The 15,475-nt window shown below is 34.7% G+C and overlaps 1 protein-coding gene and 1 non-coding gene across 3 annotated transcripts in view; one reads left to right on the plus strand and one right to left on the minus strand.

The window, feature by feature from the left end:
* Positions 1 to 8,604: 8,604 nt before the first annotated feature.
* Trnas-aga lies at positions 8,605 to 8,686 on the minus strand. Its single transcript has one exon. It is a non-coding gene; the product is annotated as a tRNA-Ser (tRNA).
* A 240-nt stretch (positions 8,687 to 8,926) lies between these two features.
* LOC117334791 (MFS-type transporter SLC18B1-like) overlaps positions 8,927 to 15,475 on the plus strand; it is a 29,624-nt gene continuing 23,075 nt past the window's right edge. The window contains exons 1-6 of one of the 2 annotated variants that reach the window (XM_033894595.1): positions 8,927 to 9,126; positions 10,698 to 11,008; positions 12,100 to 12,195; positions 12,600 to 12,673; positions 13,519 to 13,666; positions 14,167 to 14,235. In XM_033894595.1, the coding sequence (XP_033750486.1) occupies positions 10,742 to 11,008; positions 12,100 to 12,195; positions 12,600 to 12,673; positions 13,519 to 13,666; positions 14,167 to 14,235 (654 nt within the window). In that variant the 5' untranslated portion in view covers positions 8,927 to 9,126; positions 10,698 to 10,741. Of the gene's footprint in view, positions 9,127 to 10,697; positions 11,009 to 12,099; positions 12,196 to 12,599; positions 12,674 to 13,048; positions 13,075 to 13,518; positions 13,667 to 14,166; positions 14,236 to 15,475 lie in introns of those variants that run through there. The other variant, XM_033894596.1, reaches the window with a different exon arrangement.

Below are 15,475 nucleotides of genomic sequence, written 5' to 3' on the forward strand. Positions count from 1 at the left end.
TCACTTAATGAATATGTAATCATCATATGACAATTACATCATTATATCATAAAGCCACCTGCCTGGTGTTATGTAGACACTCCTTTATGTGATATTGTACAATGCTCTTTTTAATTGTATTTTTATCTCTTTATTTTATGTTACTTTATTTTACATTTTTAAAACTTTTAATATTTTGCACATGTTTATGAACAATGTTGATTAGTATATAATATATGGAAATGCTGTGATATTATTGATGACAATGAATGACCAATATTAGTGAATTTCATATAAACAATGTTGATTAGTTTATAATATGGAAATGCTGTGATATTATTGATGACAATGAATGACAATATTAGTGAATCTCATATGAACAATGTTGATTAGTTTATAATACATGTATATGGAAATGCTGAGATATTTTTGATGGCAATGAATGACCAATATTAGTGAATTTCATATAAACAATGTTGATTAGTTTATAATATGGAAATGCTGTGATATTATTGATGGCAATGAATGACTGATATTAATGAATATCATATGTATGTTTTCCAGGAAAATATCTTATTTCACAATTTGAATTTATCTCATGAAAAACATATAACAGTCAAACTTTGTCACAGTGGCCCTGTATGTCATAACTGTGACCTTGTAGTACATGACACCAATGACCTTGTAGTACATTACACCAATGACCTTTTAATACATGAACCAATGACCTTGTGATAAATTACACCAATGACCTTTCAGTACATGAACCAATGACCTTTTAATAAATGACACCAATGACCTTGTTATACATGACACCAATGACATTGTAGTGAAACTAATATGACCTTTGTTAGTGTACAACTCGTCTCACTTCAGTATGAAAGAAAATGCAACTGTGATGTAATATTTAAGAATATGAATAAAATTTTATTTTCACAATAATATACTCTGGTGTACATGGTTTTCTGGAATTATTGTAATTTTCATGCCCACTGCAAAAATAGTAAGTTTAAAATACAAAAGTTCTCTGCAGTTAATTGGAATGTTAAGAAGACATGAGATCACATATGCATGCATGGCGGCTTTTCATGTTTCACTGATCTTTTGTCCTTGTCCAACAGACTCACTTTAACTCTATAAGTGGTTAGATGACATAGTGATTTTGCCCACTCTTTTTCTCTGCCTTTAAGGCAGCAACTTACCAGTATGAAATATTTTCCGCTGCTCATTTACATATAGAGAGAGGAGCACAATATAGAGATCCTCAGGTAACAGTGGGTAGTTTCCCAGTTTTAATTGCAATCATAAACAAGAGCCCCAATGGGCCTGTAATGCTCACCTGCTTCCAGAGCAACCTTGAAGTTGATCTAGGTTATATATGTAGATACTAAGCTCTTTACCACTTAGTTTGAATGTTAGATGGGTAGTTTTATTCATTTGACTTAATTTTGTAGCCCTTTATTCCAGCATACTATTTAACCAATATAAGGTATCTGTGTCAATCTATTATTAGGAAATCATTATCAAAAGATTTTAACACATTTGTTGGTAATGGTCATTCATTTGAACAAACTCGGTAGTCAATCAGATCAGCATGCATACTACAGTAGTACAGAGGCAATATCAGGTATCAATTTTGTCATTTTGTTGAAAAAAAAGAACATTTGAAATCTACTCGAATTTTAAGTTTTTTGATACATGTTGAATAACAATCATACAGAATACATCCACAAACAAACCTGTACCAACCCTGGCAAAAAGATTCAAATCTATTTCTGTCGAGACAGAAAAGGAAAAAACAGGTCAACAAACCTCTCTCCACTAAGAGAATTTAATTCAATCAGATTGAAATTATTACAAAGTATTATGATCGTGAGAGCTGCTAAATGGATCATGTCTCAAGTCAGATTTGGAAATTGATGAATTTGTCGATCTGTGTAATGTTCTATTATACAGAACTGGTAAAATGAATCAGTAATGGCGAATTTTGATATTAAGTAATTATCTAACCATTTAAACCATCACACAAATGACGATCTTTAATTTTCTCACTGAAATCAGAGAACTGAGTGAGGAAGACCAGATATCCACACAACATGTTATTGTGAGGTAAAGCCTAAAACAAACACAGCAACGGACAGAGGAATACCATATAAATACACTTATCAAAGCTACAGGAGCCGTAAATCGGCCATCTCTATTAACTATAGACATAGAAAGGAATATAGCTGAAATATTGGAGCTCAAAATGACAGAATTTTTTTTAATTACAAGCATCTTTAGAGCAATGATTGGGTTACATACAGTATACACACCAAGATAGCAAATCATTGTGTGTTTCAGTATAATTTGACAAAAAAAGGTTCCCACCAGCTGATCTACAATATGGCAGACATATATATATATGTGTATATGTCTCTGAATATGGTAATAAATATTACAAATAATAAATACAAAGATAATTGACCTACACGTGACATTATTTATATGTAGCCAGTTGATTATATATACGACATTTGTTATTGCGTTACATAATAACAAGGGGTCACCTTGTTGTTATGCAACGCAATAACAAATGTCATATATAAATATAATCATCTGGCTACATATAAATAATGTCACGTGTAGGTCAATTATCAATGTATTTATTATTTGGTTATTTGAGTGACGCCCCTGTGTGACCAACAGGCAGTCTGGTTACCGCACCTCGATACTGTAAAGGGAAATAACTCCAGCAAAAAAATGGAATGCACAAGACCTTAACTTTAAATTCTGATTTTATAATCAGTAAGGTTTAAAAAAAAGATTTATATTCAACAAAGCTGATGGTAGCCCCGTTTACATAATAATGACATAAGAACGAATATTCATACCCTGCCCTCACTGCTCTCTGACGACGACCATCTGTCAGAAACTACGTTCGTCTTCTTGTACATCGATAACCCCGATTTTTATAAATGTTGAATTATGAATGTTGTACAAGAATACTTAATTTATAGTTAACTGATGTCAAATGTTACGCATAAATCTCGAAACCCAGCCCCTGTGATCGCAGCTACATTTTTACATGCGATCCACTGTCTCAACAGACCCACGGTCTGCATCTAGATTTTAACACCTAACGAGCAACAGTGATAATCGACTTTAGCACGTAATACAATCAGAGACTTGTATATCAGGGGGGTAGATACGTCTCTGATACAATCCAGAAATTTCGGAAACAAGGAGAAAAAAGTGAAGTTAAATTACTGACTTGAGCGGCCTTTAATGTCCGCCATATTGGATGTTAGGAAATGTTCGCACTTGCTGAAGCGACGCTTGTAATTGGTCGATTGCGTTAGGACTTGGTTCGGATGTAAACCGGCCAATCGCTTTCTTAAAATGGCAACCTCAATACCAGTATTCCCGCCATTTTAGGTGCACTAGATGACAGAACTTGAAAACTTGTTTTTGGCAGAGACATATATATTATACATCTGTATATATGTCTCTGTTTTTGGCAATGGATATCAAGGACAACTGTAATTAAGTGACATGTTTAATACATTGTACATTGTAAAATACGGCAGTCTTAACAGTCTAAGGGAGAAAATACGTTTTCACGACAAAACTTTGTAGCGAAGCTCAAGAAGGACATTTTTTTAAAAGTGTGCAGAGCCAGGGACATATAGAGATACATATTTACATCCTTGGCACTGACAGAGACATATATATATATAGATATATCTGTCTCTGGCAGTGAGAAGAAATTTTAAGAAAATTTTATCAAAAACATCGGCCAAGAATTAAAGAGACTCGTCAAATACCTCTGACAATGTTTTTTTTCAGACCAGATCTTAGAGTAATTTACTTGATTGTTCTTCTTATTTGTAGACAAAATCCGTCAGAAATAACAATAACATTGGCTTGATCTGTTGGAGAAATTGCAGGGCGTGAGAAGGGTTATTTAGTGATTTTTTAAATATACTTTTTAAATTCAGATAGGATAAAAGGGTAAAAACTATTTGGGTTATTCGTGTGGGAGGAATTCAGACACTACGTAGGGGATATGTGCCTTGAAGTCTCAAGTGTAGTGCATTGTACTGCTGTTGCAGGAAGGCGGTTCCACCACAGACGTCTGCTTATGGTTAGTATTATTTTAGTAAAGAAAAACATATTAGACCCTACTCATACTGTATCATCATAGTAGGAGTAGGGCTAATATGTATATATATATACTGTATCATCATAGTAGGGCTAATATGTATATATATATACTGTATCATCATAGTAGGGCTAATATGTATATATATATACTGTATCATCATAGTAGGGCTAATATGTATATATATATATATATACTGTATCATCATAGTAGGGCTAATATGTATATATATATATACTGTATCATCATAGTAGGGCTAATATGTATATATATATACTGTATCATCATAGTAGGGCTAATATGTATATATATATACTGTATCATCATAGTAGGGCTAATATGTATATATATATACTGTATCATCATAGTAGGGCTAATATGTATATATTATACTGTATCATCATAGTAGGGCTAATATGTATGTATATATACTGTATCATCATAGTAGGGCTAATATGTATATATATACTGTATCATCATAGTAGGAGTAGGGCTAATATGTATATATATTTTACTGTATCATCATAGTAGGAGTAGGGCTAATATGTATATATATATACTGTATCATCATAGTAGGAGTAGGGCTAATATGTATATATATATACTGCAGTATATATAATTGTCAAGTAGTAATAACGACAGTACAGACAAGAAAATTGTCGAATTGTCGAGACAATCTGCCCCTTTATCAAGACATAGGTAAATTACAAACGATCACATATAGACATAGAACATGGAACAGTTACATAAAATACAGTGGGTATAAACAACAATAAATATCGTTATGTTGTGAAAGCGATCACCTCGGCCTATAAGTAATTCGCCGAGAGCCTATTATAGTTAATTAGAAAACATCTTAGGTGGTGTACAGGTGGTAAAAATAGATAAATAAATAAATAAACATTATAACTAAATGGCTAACAAATATATATATTAATACTATTAAACCAGAAGCAAAGAGAATGGATGTGTAATAAACGGCTACTATTTGATGTATTATTTTGTAGAAGAGAATTAGTCTGGTTGTAGCCGTCGTGTTTGTAGTGTTGGACATCGAAGTTTGTACGTATTGTATACTATCATGTCTGTGACTGAACTAGTGTTGTGGTATTTCTTGTTGACATATCGTGCTGCTCTGCGCTGTGGGTTTTTTCTGTCTGTTAAATTTGGTTTGTGTTATATGGGTCCCATAGGGAAGGGAAGTTTGGGTCTTTTATGTGCGGTGAGTTATTAAAGATTGAGTTTCTTGAAATCTCGTGATCTGTTATCGGAGGTGATGATGCAGATGTGTCTGTTCCATTTTAGATTTTAGGTTGTTTTGTAGTGTGACACTAGCGAATCCCCCCCCCCCCCCCTTTTTAGCCCACCATCATCAGATGGTGGGCTATTCAAATCGCCCTGCGTCCGTGGTCCGTGGTCCGTCCGTCCGTCCGTCCGTAAACAGTTCTTGTTATCGCTAATCCTCAGAAAGTACTGAAGGGATCTTTCTCAAATTTCATATGTGGGTTTCCCTTGGTGCCTAGTTATGCATATTGCATTTTGAGACCAATCGGAAAACAACATGGCCGACAGGCAGCCATCTTGGATTTTGACAATTGAAGTTTGTTATCGCTATTTCTGAGAAAGTACTGAAGGGATCTTTCTCAAATTTCATATGTAAGCTCCCCTTGGTGCCTAGTTATGCATTTTGCATTTTGAGACCAATCGGAAAACAACATGGCCGACAGGCAGCCATCTTGGATTTTGACAATTGAAGTTTGTTATCGCTATTTCTGAGAAAGTACTGAAGGGATCTTTCTCAAATTTCACATGTAGGCTCCCCTTGGTGCCTAGTTATGCATATTGCATTTTGAGACCAATTGGAAAACAACATGGCCGACAGGCAGCCATCTTGGATTTTGACAATTGAAGTTTGTTATCGCTATTTCTGAGAAAGTACTGCAGGGATCTTTCTCAAATTTCATATGTAGATTCCCCTTGGTGCTTAGTTATGCATATTGCATTTTGAGACCAATCGGAGAACAACATGGCCGACAGGCAGCCATCTTGGATTTTGACAATTGAAGTTTGTTATCGCTATTTCTGAGAAAGTACTGCAGGGATCTTTCTCAAATTTCATATGTAGATTCCCCTTGGTGCCTAGTTATGCATATTGCATTTAGAGACCAATCGGAGAACAACATGGCCGACAGGCAGCCATCTTGGATTTTGATAATTGAAGTTTGTTATCGCTATTTCTGAGAAAGTACTGAAGGGATCTTTCTCAAATTTCATATGTAGGTTTCCCTTGGTGCCTAGTTATGCATATTGCATTTTGAGACCAATCGGAGAACAACATGGCCGACAGGCAGCCATCTTGGATTTTGATAATTGAAGTTTGTTATCGCTATTTCTGAGAAAGTACTGAAGGGATCTTTCTCAAATTTCATATGTAGGTTTCCCTTGGTGCCTAGTTATGCATATTGTATTTTGAGACCAATCGGAAAACAACATGGCCGACAGGCAGCCATCTTGGATTTTGACAATTGAAGTTTGTTATCGCTATTTCTGAGAAAGTACTGAAGGGATCTTTCTCAAATTTCACATGTAGGCTCCCCTTGGTGCCTAGTTATGCATATTGCATTTTGAGACCAATCGGAAAACAACATGGCCGACAGGCAGCCATCTTGGATTTTGACAATTGAAGTTTGTTATCGCTATTTCTGAGAAAGTACTGCAGGGATCTTTCTCAAATTTCATATGTAGATTCCCCTTGGTGCCTAGTTATGCATATTGCATTTAGAGACCAATCGGAGAACAACATGGCCGACAGGCAGCCATCTTGGATTTTGATAATTGAAGTTTGTTATCGCTATTTCTGAGAAAGTACTGAAGGGATCTTTCTCAAATTTCATATGTAGGTTTCCCTTGGTGCCTAGTTATGCATATTGCATTTTGAGACCAATCGGAAAACAACATGGCCGACAGGCAGCCATCTTGGATTTTGACAATTGAAGTTTGTTATCGCTATTTCTGAGAAAGTACTGAAGGGATCTTTCTCAAATTTCATATGTAGATTTCCCTTGGTGCCTATTTATGCATATTGCATTTTGAGACCAATCGGAAAATAACATGGCCGACAGGCAGCCATCTTGAATTTTGACAATTGAAGTTTGTTATCGCTATTTCTGAGAAAGTGCTGAAGGGATCTTTCTCAAATTTCATATGTAGGTTCCCCTTTGTGCCTAGTTATGCATATTGCATTTTGAGACCTATCGGAAAACAACATGGCCAACAGGCAGCCATCTTGGATTTTGACAATTGAAGTTTGTTATCGCTATTTCTGAGAAAGTACTGAAGGGATCTTTCTCAAACATTTTTGCAAGTTCTCCTTGGTCTGTAGTTCTGCATATTGCATCTAATTCTTGGTCCAATAGGAAAACAACATGGCCGACAGGCAGCCATCTTTGATTTTGACAATTGAAGTTTGTTATCGCTATTTATCAGAAATTGCTGAAGGGATCTTTGTGAAATTTCATTTGTAGGTTGCCCTCTGTGCCTAGTTATGCATATTGGATTTTGAGACCAGTCAGAAAACAACCTGCCCGACAGGCAGCCATCTTGTATTTTGACAATTGAAGTTTGTTATCGCTATTTTACAGAAGGTAATGAAGGGATCTTTCTCAAATTTCATTTGTAGGTTCCCCTTGGTCCCTGGTGTTGCATTTTGGGACCAATCCGAAAACAACAGACAGCCATTATCGCTAAATCTTAAATTTTATATATAGGTTCCCCTTGTTTGAAAAGTACTTAAGGGCTGTTTCTGAATTTACACAGATTAGTAAGACTTAGAGGAAGGGAAAAGTAGAGAAAAGATCAATCTGACATGGAACCTATAAAGATCATTCAATGGTAGGCGCCAAGATCCCTCTGGGATCTCTTGTTTTCGGAAGAGGACATTTTTATAGACTTATTTTTTTTTTGGTTTAGCCTTGAAAAAATTCGGCAGTGAAGGGTGTAATTGTTGTTTATTATTTTTCGTTTTGGTGTTATGTTTGTGATGTTGCATTTGTCTGGATGAAAATTCATGAGCCAATCGGTTTCCCATTGTGCTGGTGCGTTTAGGTCTTGTAGTGTTATTGTGCCGTCCTTGTGAATTTATCTACTTGGTACGCAATTTGATAATCGGTAGGCCTATGAGTATATATCATTTATGTTTGTTGGGATTTTATTTAAAAAATCCGAGGTTTGGTGATATTTTAAACCACATTTTATGCCGTTTTTTTTAACAACATATTTGTTTTTGCCGTACAAGTTTTGAAGTTTGTAATGTTGTATACAAAAATCACAATGAAAGCTGAAAAAATCAGTAGACATGAAAACGATAACAACATAACAGCGTTGTAATATTTGTTTTACTACAAAATAATCTGGCGGGCGAAAAATTGTCATTCCTAGACATCTCCAACTATCAGAACAGAATAAAAAAGAAAAAAGATAAGCGTCGTCGGCAGGATTCGAACCTGCGCGGGGAGACCCCAATAGATTTCTAGTCTATCGCCTTAACCACTCGGCCACGACGACCATGATGAGAGAGACGAATACATTTTATTTATTCATAAGGTAGCATTATACGTTGAAAAAAATTAAAGGGGATGACTTTTTCAATGTATTGCTCCATCAATATTGAAAAGTATAATATTTCATATGATATTTACAGCTCAAAATATAACGAAACTTGTTCTGAGCACTTTTAACCGATTTGACTAACTGTCGTTCTGTGCAAAGAGAGATAACTCTAACTACCTAACAGTCGAACTCGGACTCTCGGTAAGAAAACAAAGTTCTGTCAATCTGTTGTGTAATCAGGTAACAGTAAACGGGAGTGTTAGCCGGCGATGTCATCATCACCTGAAAGCTGATTTAGATTCGTTCACATAACTAGTCTTGGTATATGTATATACCATTCATATCTCGTACAAGTCAGGACTCGATTGGTCGCCGTTGAACCAGTATTTACACAGGTAACGTTACAGTAGGCTTACTGAAAGGCTAACAGTACTGTACACGCCATGTGCACAGGGTCGCGAAACTTGAGCATAGCAGGGACATATATATTATTATACGTCCCTGAGCATAGGTATACATCAGACGCATTGTCGTATATTAATTATAAATTAATGCTCCATTATCAGAGGTTGTTGTTTTCTAATCACAATCGAAATACAAGAAAATCTCGCCAGTCCTTATGTAATAGTATTTTGAGCAGTAAAATTATTATTCTAACACACCTGTTAGGATGCATGGGTCACAAGCCGTTCACTTGGCCTGATATAGGAAATAACTAGCCTATAGCATGCAAAGAAAAGGGACTTGTCTCAGCTATAGAGGCAATGACATTCGACAGGTAATAGACAAACGGTGCTATACAGCAAATGTACTTATATATGGAATTATTCTGTAAATGCATGTAACCTCCAATGTTTTTGACATTGTCTTTTGAATGTAAGGTTTAATTTGTATATTGCATGTAATTATTTTGTCGACAATGTTGCTTTTAATAAATGCTATTTCACATGAATGAATCACAGGTCCTAGGCAGGTCTGTTTATACATCCAATATATAATTGACAGACGAGGCTAGGACCTGTGAATGAATAAATGGAATTAGAAAAAATGGGGGGAAAAAGACATGGTTTATACTGACATGAACTTCTAAGCTTAGTAGAAACAATGTCCTCAAAATGCCATCAGAGACTGATTCAGAAATTTCTCTTTTGATAATATGCCAAAGTAGTCAATTTAGTAAAAAGAACATTTTACTGCACCAGTTGATTCAATCATACATGTAACAATATGGTATATAACGTACAGTAGCTGTTATATGATTTATATAGGATAGCTATACTGTCAGATATAGTATATTATGTTAACATCTTTTCATTAACTGTACAAATTCTGAATGAAGCGAGTTAAAAGTTTTATTGGCCCACAGCAGCAGTTTGGTTTGAAGTACATGTATATAAGGTAGAAAAGAGATTGCACATGTGCTCTAGGACCTGCAATTCGGGTTGAAATGTTGGAGACACTTGTTGTTTCATTTCTTTAGATAATATAAGCTTATTTATTTTTCGAAATCTATCTTAGTTTTGAGAAGTACCTGTTACTTCAGTACTTCTGTAGTAATTTTATGTTCTAAATATTTACTTTACAACAAGTTTAAAACAGGTCTGTCGTGAATTACACAGCTATGGTATTGGATAATATACTCATTGTATGTAGATTGTTGATATGGAGGGGCTTTCAGCCTGTATCCATTAGTTTTCCTATCTGTTTTATTGGTGTGATGGATTAAACACACGTGGAGTCTTCATGAGGGAGGTTGCCAGAGTTAAAACAGTGAAAACCCCTGTGGTTTGGCAGTTGACCCCATATACCTATTTACATCCAAATGGGGGAATTTGCAGTGGGACTGCAGATCCATTTCAAGTACATAGCATATAGCATTCACCTGGTAATGATCCAGCCCCAGTTTCACCAATTTTACATAACTTACAGAAATTCCTCAGCTTAAAATTCCGTTTGCTTTTTACAGTGACACACTGAAGCTCCAGTACAGCTAGAAAACACCAATAAAACATGGATTTGGCCGAAGACGAACCCCACATTCAAAACCCCAGGAGTGACGGTCAAAGTGTCACAATAAAATCAGCCAAGAGTTACGGTGGTATGAGTGATGATGCTCAAAATAGCGACACAGAAAAGAATGAGACGAATGGAAAAGACAACACATTTTCTTTCAGTCGTGCTCCTAGACAACAAAAGATATTACTTTTCTCTATGGGATTTGTAAATTTTTGCGCCTGTACGTGTTTCTCACTTTTGGCTCCATTTTATCCAACAGAGGTATGTGTGAATAATGGGCATGTAACATGATGTGTTTCTACTTTCCCTCTGGAGGGTTAGGTTGCTGGAAGCAATTATAAGCTGTATCTAACATAATTCATGTATTTGTTATTTGTAAGATCTTTCATTATTTCCCAGAAATCTCTGATAACCCTGTTCTTTGTTGGTCTGAACTTTAGTGCTTGTACCTCATAAATAACTCCCTCCCCTCTGGAGATAAGGTGGCTGGAAGATATTATGAATTGTATCTTACTTAAAACCTCTCTATGTTTTTGTTTGTAGATATAAAACTTTATCAAGCTAAACTTCATAATCCCCATATGGTTTATCTTCATTTAATTTCTTTCAAATCTTCTCAGTCGCGTCAACAATTCCCAAGTAAAGTATTTAATTGATATCTCAAAATTGAACATTTGCATTTGCCGAGTTACGTCCTTGGATGTTAGACATCAGACTTATCACATTGACTTTGTAAGTCATAGATGATATTGTGAATTTTCTCATTTCTTTGCTTTTGGGGTAGCAACCAGTACGTCCGATCAACTTTGGGATGTTTTAAATTTGGTTGCCAGTTACGAAAACATAGAAAGGCTTTAATTAATGTAGGTTTTTTTCGTAAGATCTCATTTTCCAGAAATCAAGGATACACAGTTCATTCCATATTATATATAATTAGTTGTACAGTTTGCTATTAGGGATAGATTATTTTTGTGCAATGGATCTAATTATTAGTTAAAATATTTGTGTATGAGTATTTGAGTAATTTGATATTCTCCTTTGAGTCGGCATGCTACTGGCTTGGAAATGTTTGTGATAATCAACTTTATTTCCTGTGTTTGTCTTTAATATTCACATAGTGATGTATATATATATTCTAAATGTATAAATATGTAAATATAGTTACCTACTGATGATGGGGTAGTCCATACTGTGTTACATAAATTCATTTTATTTAATGGTGCATGTCTTCGCAATTTTGCAAAGTTATCTCCCTTGTATTTGACATCATTATTTCAAATTACTAATAGCATTTTCAATGATTGTTTTGATACACTTAAACAGGACACCTTTTTCTTTTCTATAAATCGTAGGCCGCCTTGAAGGGTGTATCACAGACTGTGGTTGGCCTCGTGTTTGCAGTGTTTGAATTTATCATTTTCTTAACTGCACCTGTCTTCGGTAACTATGTAAGTAATATTGAAGTATGATTTACTTTTAAAGTTTATATGAAAGAAATTTCCAGCTGTGAATATTTATTGCATGCATTATGAAATTATATACATGTGTGATCCATTATTTGTACCGTTCTCTATGTCCTTATATGATTATAATCACAAACCTGAAGAATATGTTTCACAATATTAATTTCCAAGATTTTTGTTTTGTCTGTAGTGTAAGGGTCATGTGTAGTTGCATTGATTCATTTTAAATACTATAAAAGATAGGTGCAATGATATTGTATGTTTCAAATCAGACATCAGTAGTTCAATGTGTGAAGTACAAGACCTACATTTCTAAAATGTAATTATAATTATATGTTTTATATATAAAATTGTAATTACTTTTGGTTGTCATCCCTAATTCATTCCAGATAACAAAGATTGGGTCCAAATTTATGTTCATCACAGGTGTTATGGTTTGTGGAGTGTGTGCTATATTATTTGGGTAAGTGGTATCTGTATATTAACGGTTTGTGGGGTGTGTCATATTATTTGGGTTAGTGGTATAATAACTGTATATTAACGGTTTGTGGGGTGTGTCATATTTGGGTAAGTGGTATAATATCTGTATATTAACGGTTTGTGGACCGGAGTGTGTGTCATATTTGGGTCCGTGGTATAATATCTGTATATTAACGGTTTGTGGACCGGAGTGTGTGTCATATTTGGGTCAGTGGTATAATATCTGTATATTAATGGTTTGTGGATTGTGTGTCATATTATTTTGGTAAGTGGTATAATATCTGTATATTACTATAGTAACGGTTTGTGGAGTGTGTGCTATATTATTTAGGTAAGTGGTGTCTGTATATTAATGGTTTGTGGAGTGTGTGCTATATTATTTGGGTAAGTGGTATAATATCTGTATATTAATGGTTTGTGGGGTGTGTGCCATATTACTTGAGTAAGTGGTAAGATATATATTCATCAATTTTCTTCCCAAAATGAGACAAATAGGCCCCATTCCAAACCAGTGAGAAAAAGCCCTGGTGGTATAATATCTGTATACATGTATATGATTAATGGTTTGTGGAGTGTGTGTCATATTATTTGGCTAATAGGTAAATTTACAATGTTAGATTTATGCCTTAGTTCATTTGTTATCAGTGCAGCATCAACATTTTCCATCTAAACAACTTCTTCTCTATAACCAACCCACAAGATGTCTATGATATTATGAAAATGAAAATCAGTCGTTGTAAAAATATGGCAGTAAGCAGTGTGTAACAGATAGTAATTTTTTATAGTGCTGATACAAAATAACATATTAAATCTTTGTGTTGCTTGCAGACTGTTGGATAAATGTCCGGACGGGAACATCTTTATCATTATGTGCTTCCTCAGTAGAACTGTCGAGGCACTTGGAGCATCTGCGTATATCACAGCCAGTTTTGCCATCCTGTCCAACGAATTTCCAAACCATGTGGCCACGGTGATTGTAAGTATAGAACCTCAAAAGGCTTCCAGATTGCACAGTCGGGCTTATATCCATAAAACATTCCGAGTGACGAAAAGCATTGTTATACCACCAACAGTGTATACACTGCTTCTGATAAACAATTAACAACAAGAAATGAAAAAATGACAACAAAATGTCTTAAAAAAATAACGATCTCTTACAAGACCTGATGCTAAATACAAAATATAGAGACCGGGCATAATAGAATTTCTCCTGGATGTAATGAATTATTTATTCTGTTGAATTGAAATCTAGACAAAAGGAGAGCATGGTATTAGTGTCCTCTGGTTTGTATCAAAATGTACAACAGCCTTTCCTGGTTTTGATCTCAGATGTTGCATTTCAAAATCTAGGGTTTTCGGTTTGAAACAACTATGGTAATGCTGGTTCTTTCACGGCCAATTGGTTTCATAAACAAAGGCCCATCGTAACATCACATTTAAATACAGAAGGTTAATACAAAGTTTTGTGTTTAACAGGGCTCTCTAGAGACATTTAGTGGTGTAGGCCTGATGGTAGGACCTACTATAGGCAGTCTCCTGTACGAGGTAAGTTGTGGTAATTATAAAAATCACATGTAAATATGTTCTATTGATTAATTGTGTTTAATAGCTTGTCAACATATATGGTCATTTCAATAGAAAAAAATGATTTCAGTCAGTTTTGAAGTAATAAAAAGTGCACAACCAACCAAACTTGTATGACTGATGTACCAACGAATGCTGAGCACAGAGACAAATGTTACAGCAGTCTTGGTCATAATCAAACTAAAAGTCATTTGACAAAAGCTGAAGATCATTGGCTTAAGGTCAAAGCGAGTTCAATATTCAATATCTGCTCCGTGGGTAAATAAATATTTTGTTTTGACATAATGAAATAAACAACTTGGTCATAGTTAACCTAAAAGTCATTTGACCAAATCTGAAGGTCATAGTTCAAAGGTCAAGATCAACTTTGTGATCTTCCAGGTGGTAGATATATTTTGCTGAAGAAAACTTTTTAGGCATCAAACTAGAATTCAACTGACCAAAAGTCAACGTCATTGGTAAAAGGTCCAGGTCTAGTTGTGTATATTTTAGTTAGTAAACATTTTGTTATGAACTAATGAAGCACATTTGTAATATGGTTGGAAATGGTTTAGGTGATATGTTCAAGGTTTTTGCCAAATTTGATTTCTGTAGAAAACATTTTTCGGTTGGTTACACATATATTCAGATGATAACTGTTAACATATTGTACTTATTTTGGCGTATTCAAATTTTAGCTCTAACACTAATTTAAACATATAGTGTCTGTACTACATTGTGAGAGTGTAATACATACAGGTTTTATACTACATTGTAAGTGTGTAATATATAAAGGTTATGTACTACATTGTGTGTACTAATTGGTAGTTTTACTGTATTATGGATTGCTATAGAGGTCTGTACTACATTGTGTGTACTAATTGGTAGTTTTACTGTATTATGGATTGCTATAGAGGTCTGTACTACATTGTGTGTACTAATTGGTAGTTTTACTGTATTATGGATTGCTATAGAGGTCTGTACTACATTGTGTGTACTAATTGGTAGTTTTACTGTATTATGGATTGCTATAGAGGTCTGTACTACATTGTGTGTACTAATTGGGAGTTTTACTGTATTATGGATTGCTATAGAGGTCTGTACTACATTGTGTGTACTAATTGGTAGTTTTACTGTATTATGGATTGCTATAGAGGTCTGTACTACATTGTGTGTACTAATTGGGAGTTTTACTGTATTATGGATTGCTATAGAGGTCTGT

Source organism: Pecten maximus, chromosome 9 (genome assembly GCF_902652985.1).
Source record: "Pecten maximus chromosome 9, xPecMax1.1, whole genome shotgun sequence".
Lineage (NCBI taxonomy): Eukaryota > Metazoa > Mollusca > Bivalvia > Pectinida > Pectinidae > Pecten > Pecten maximus.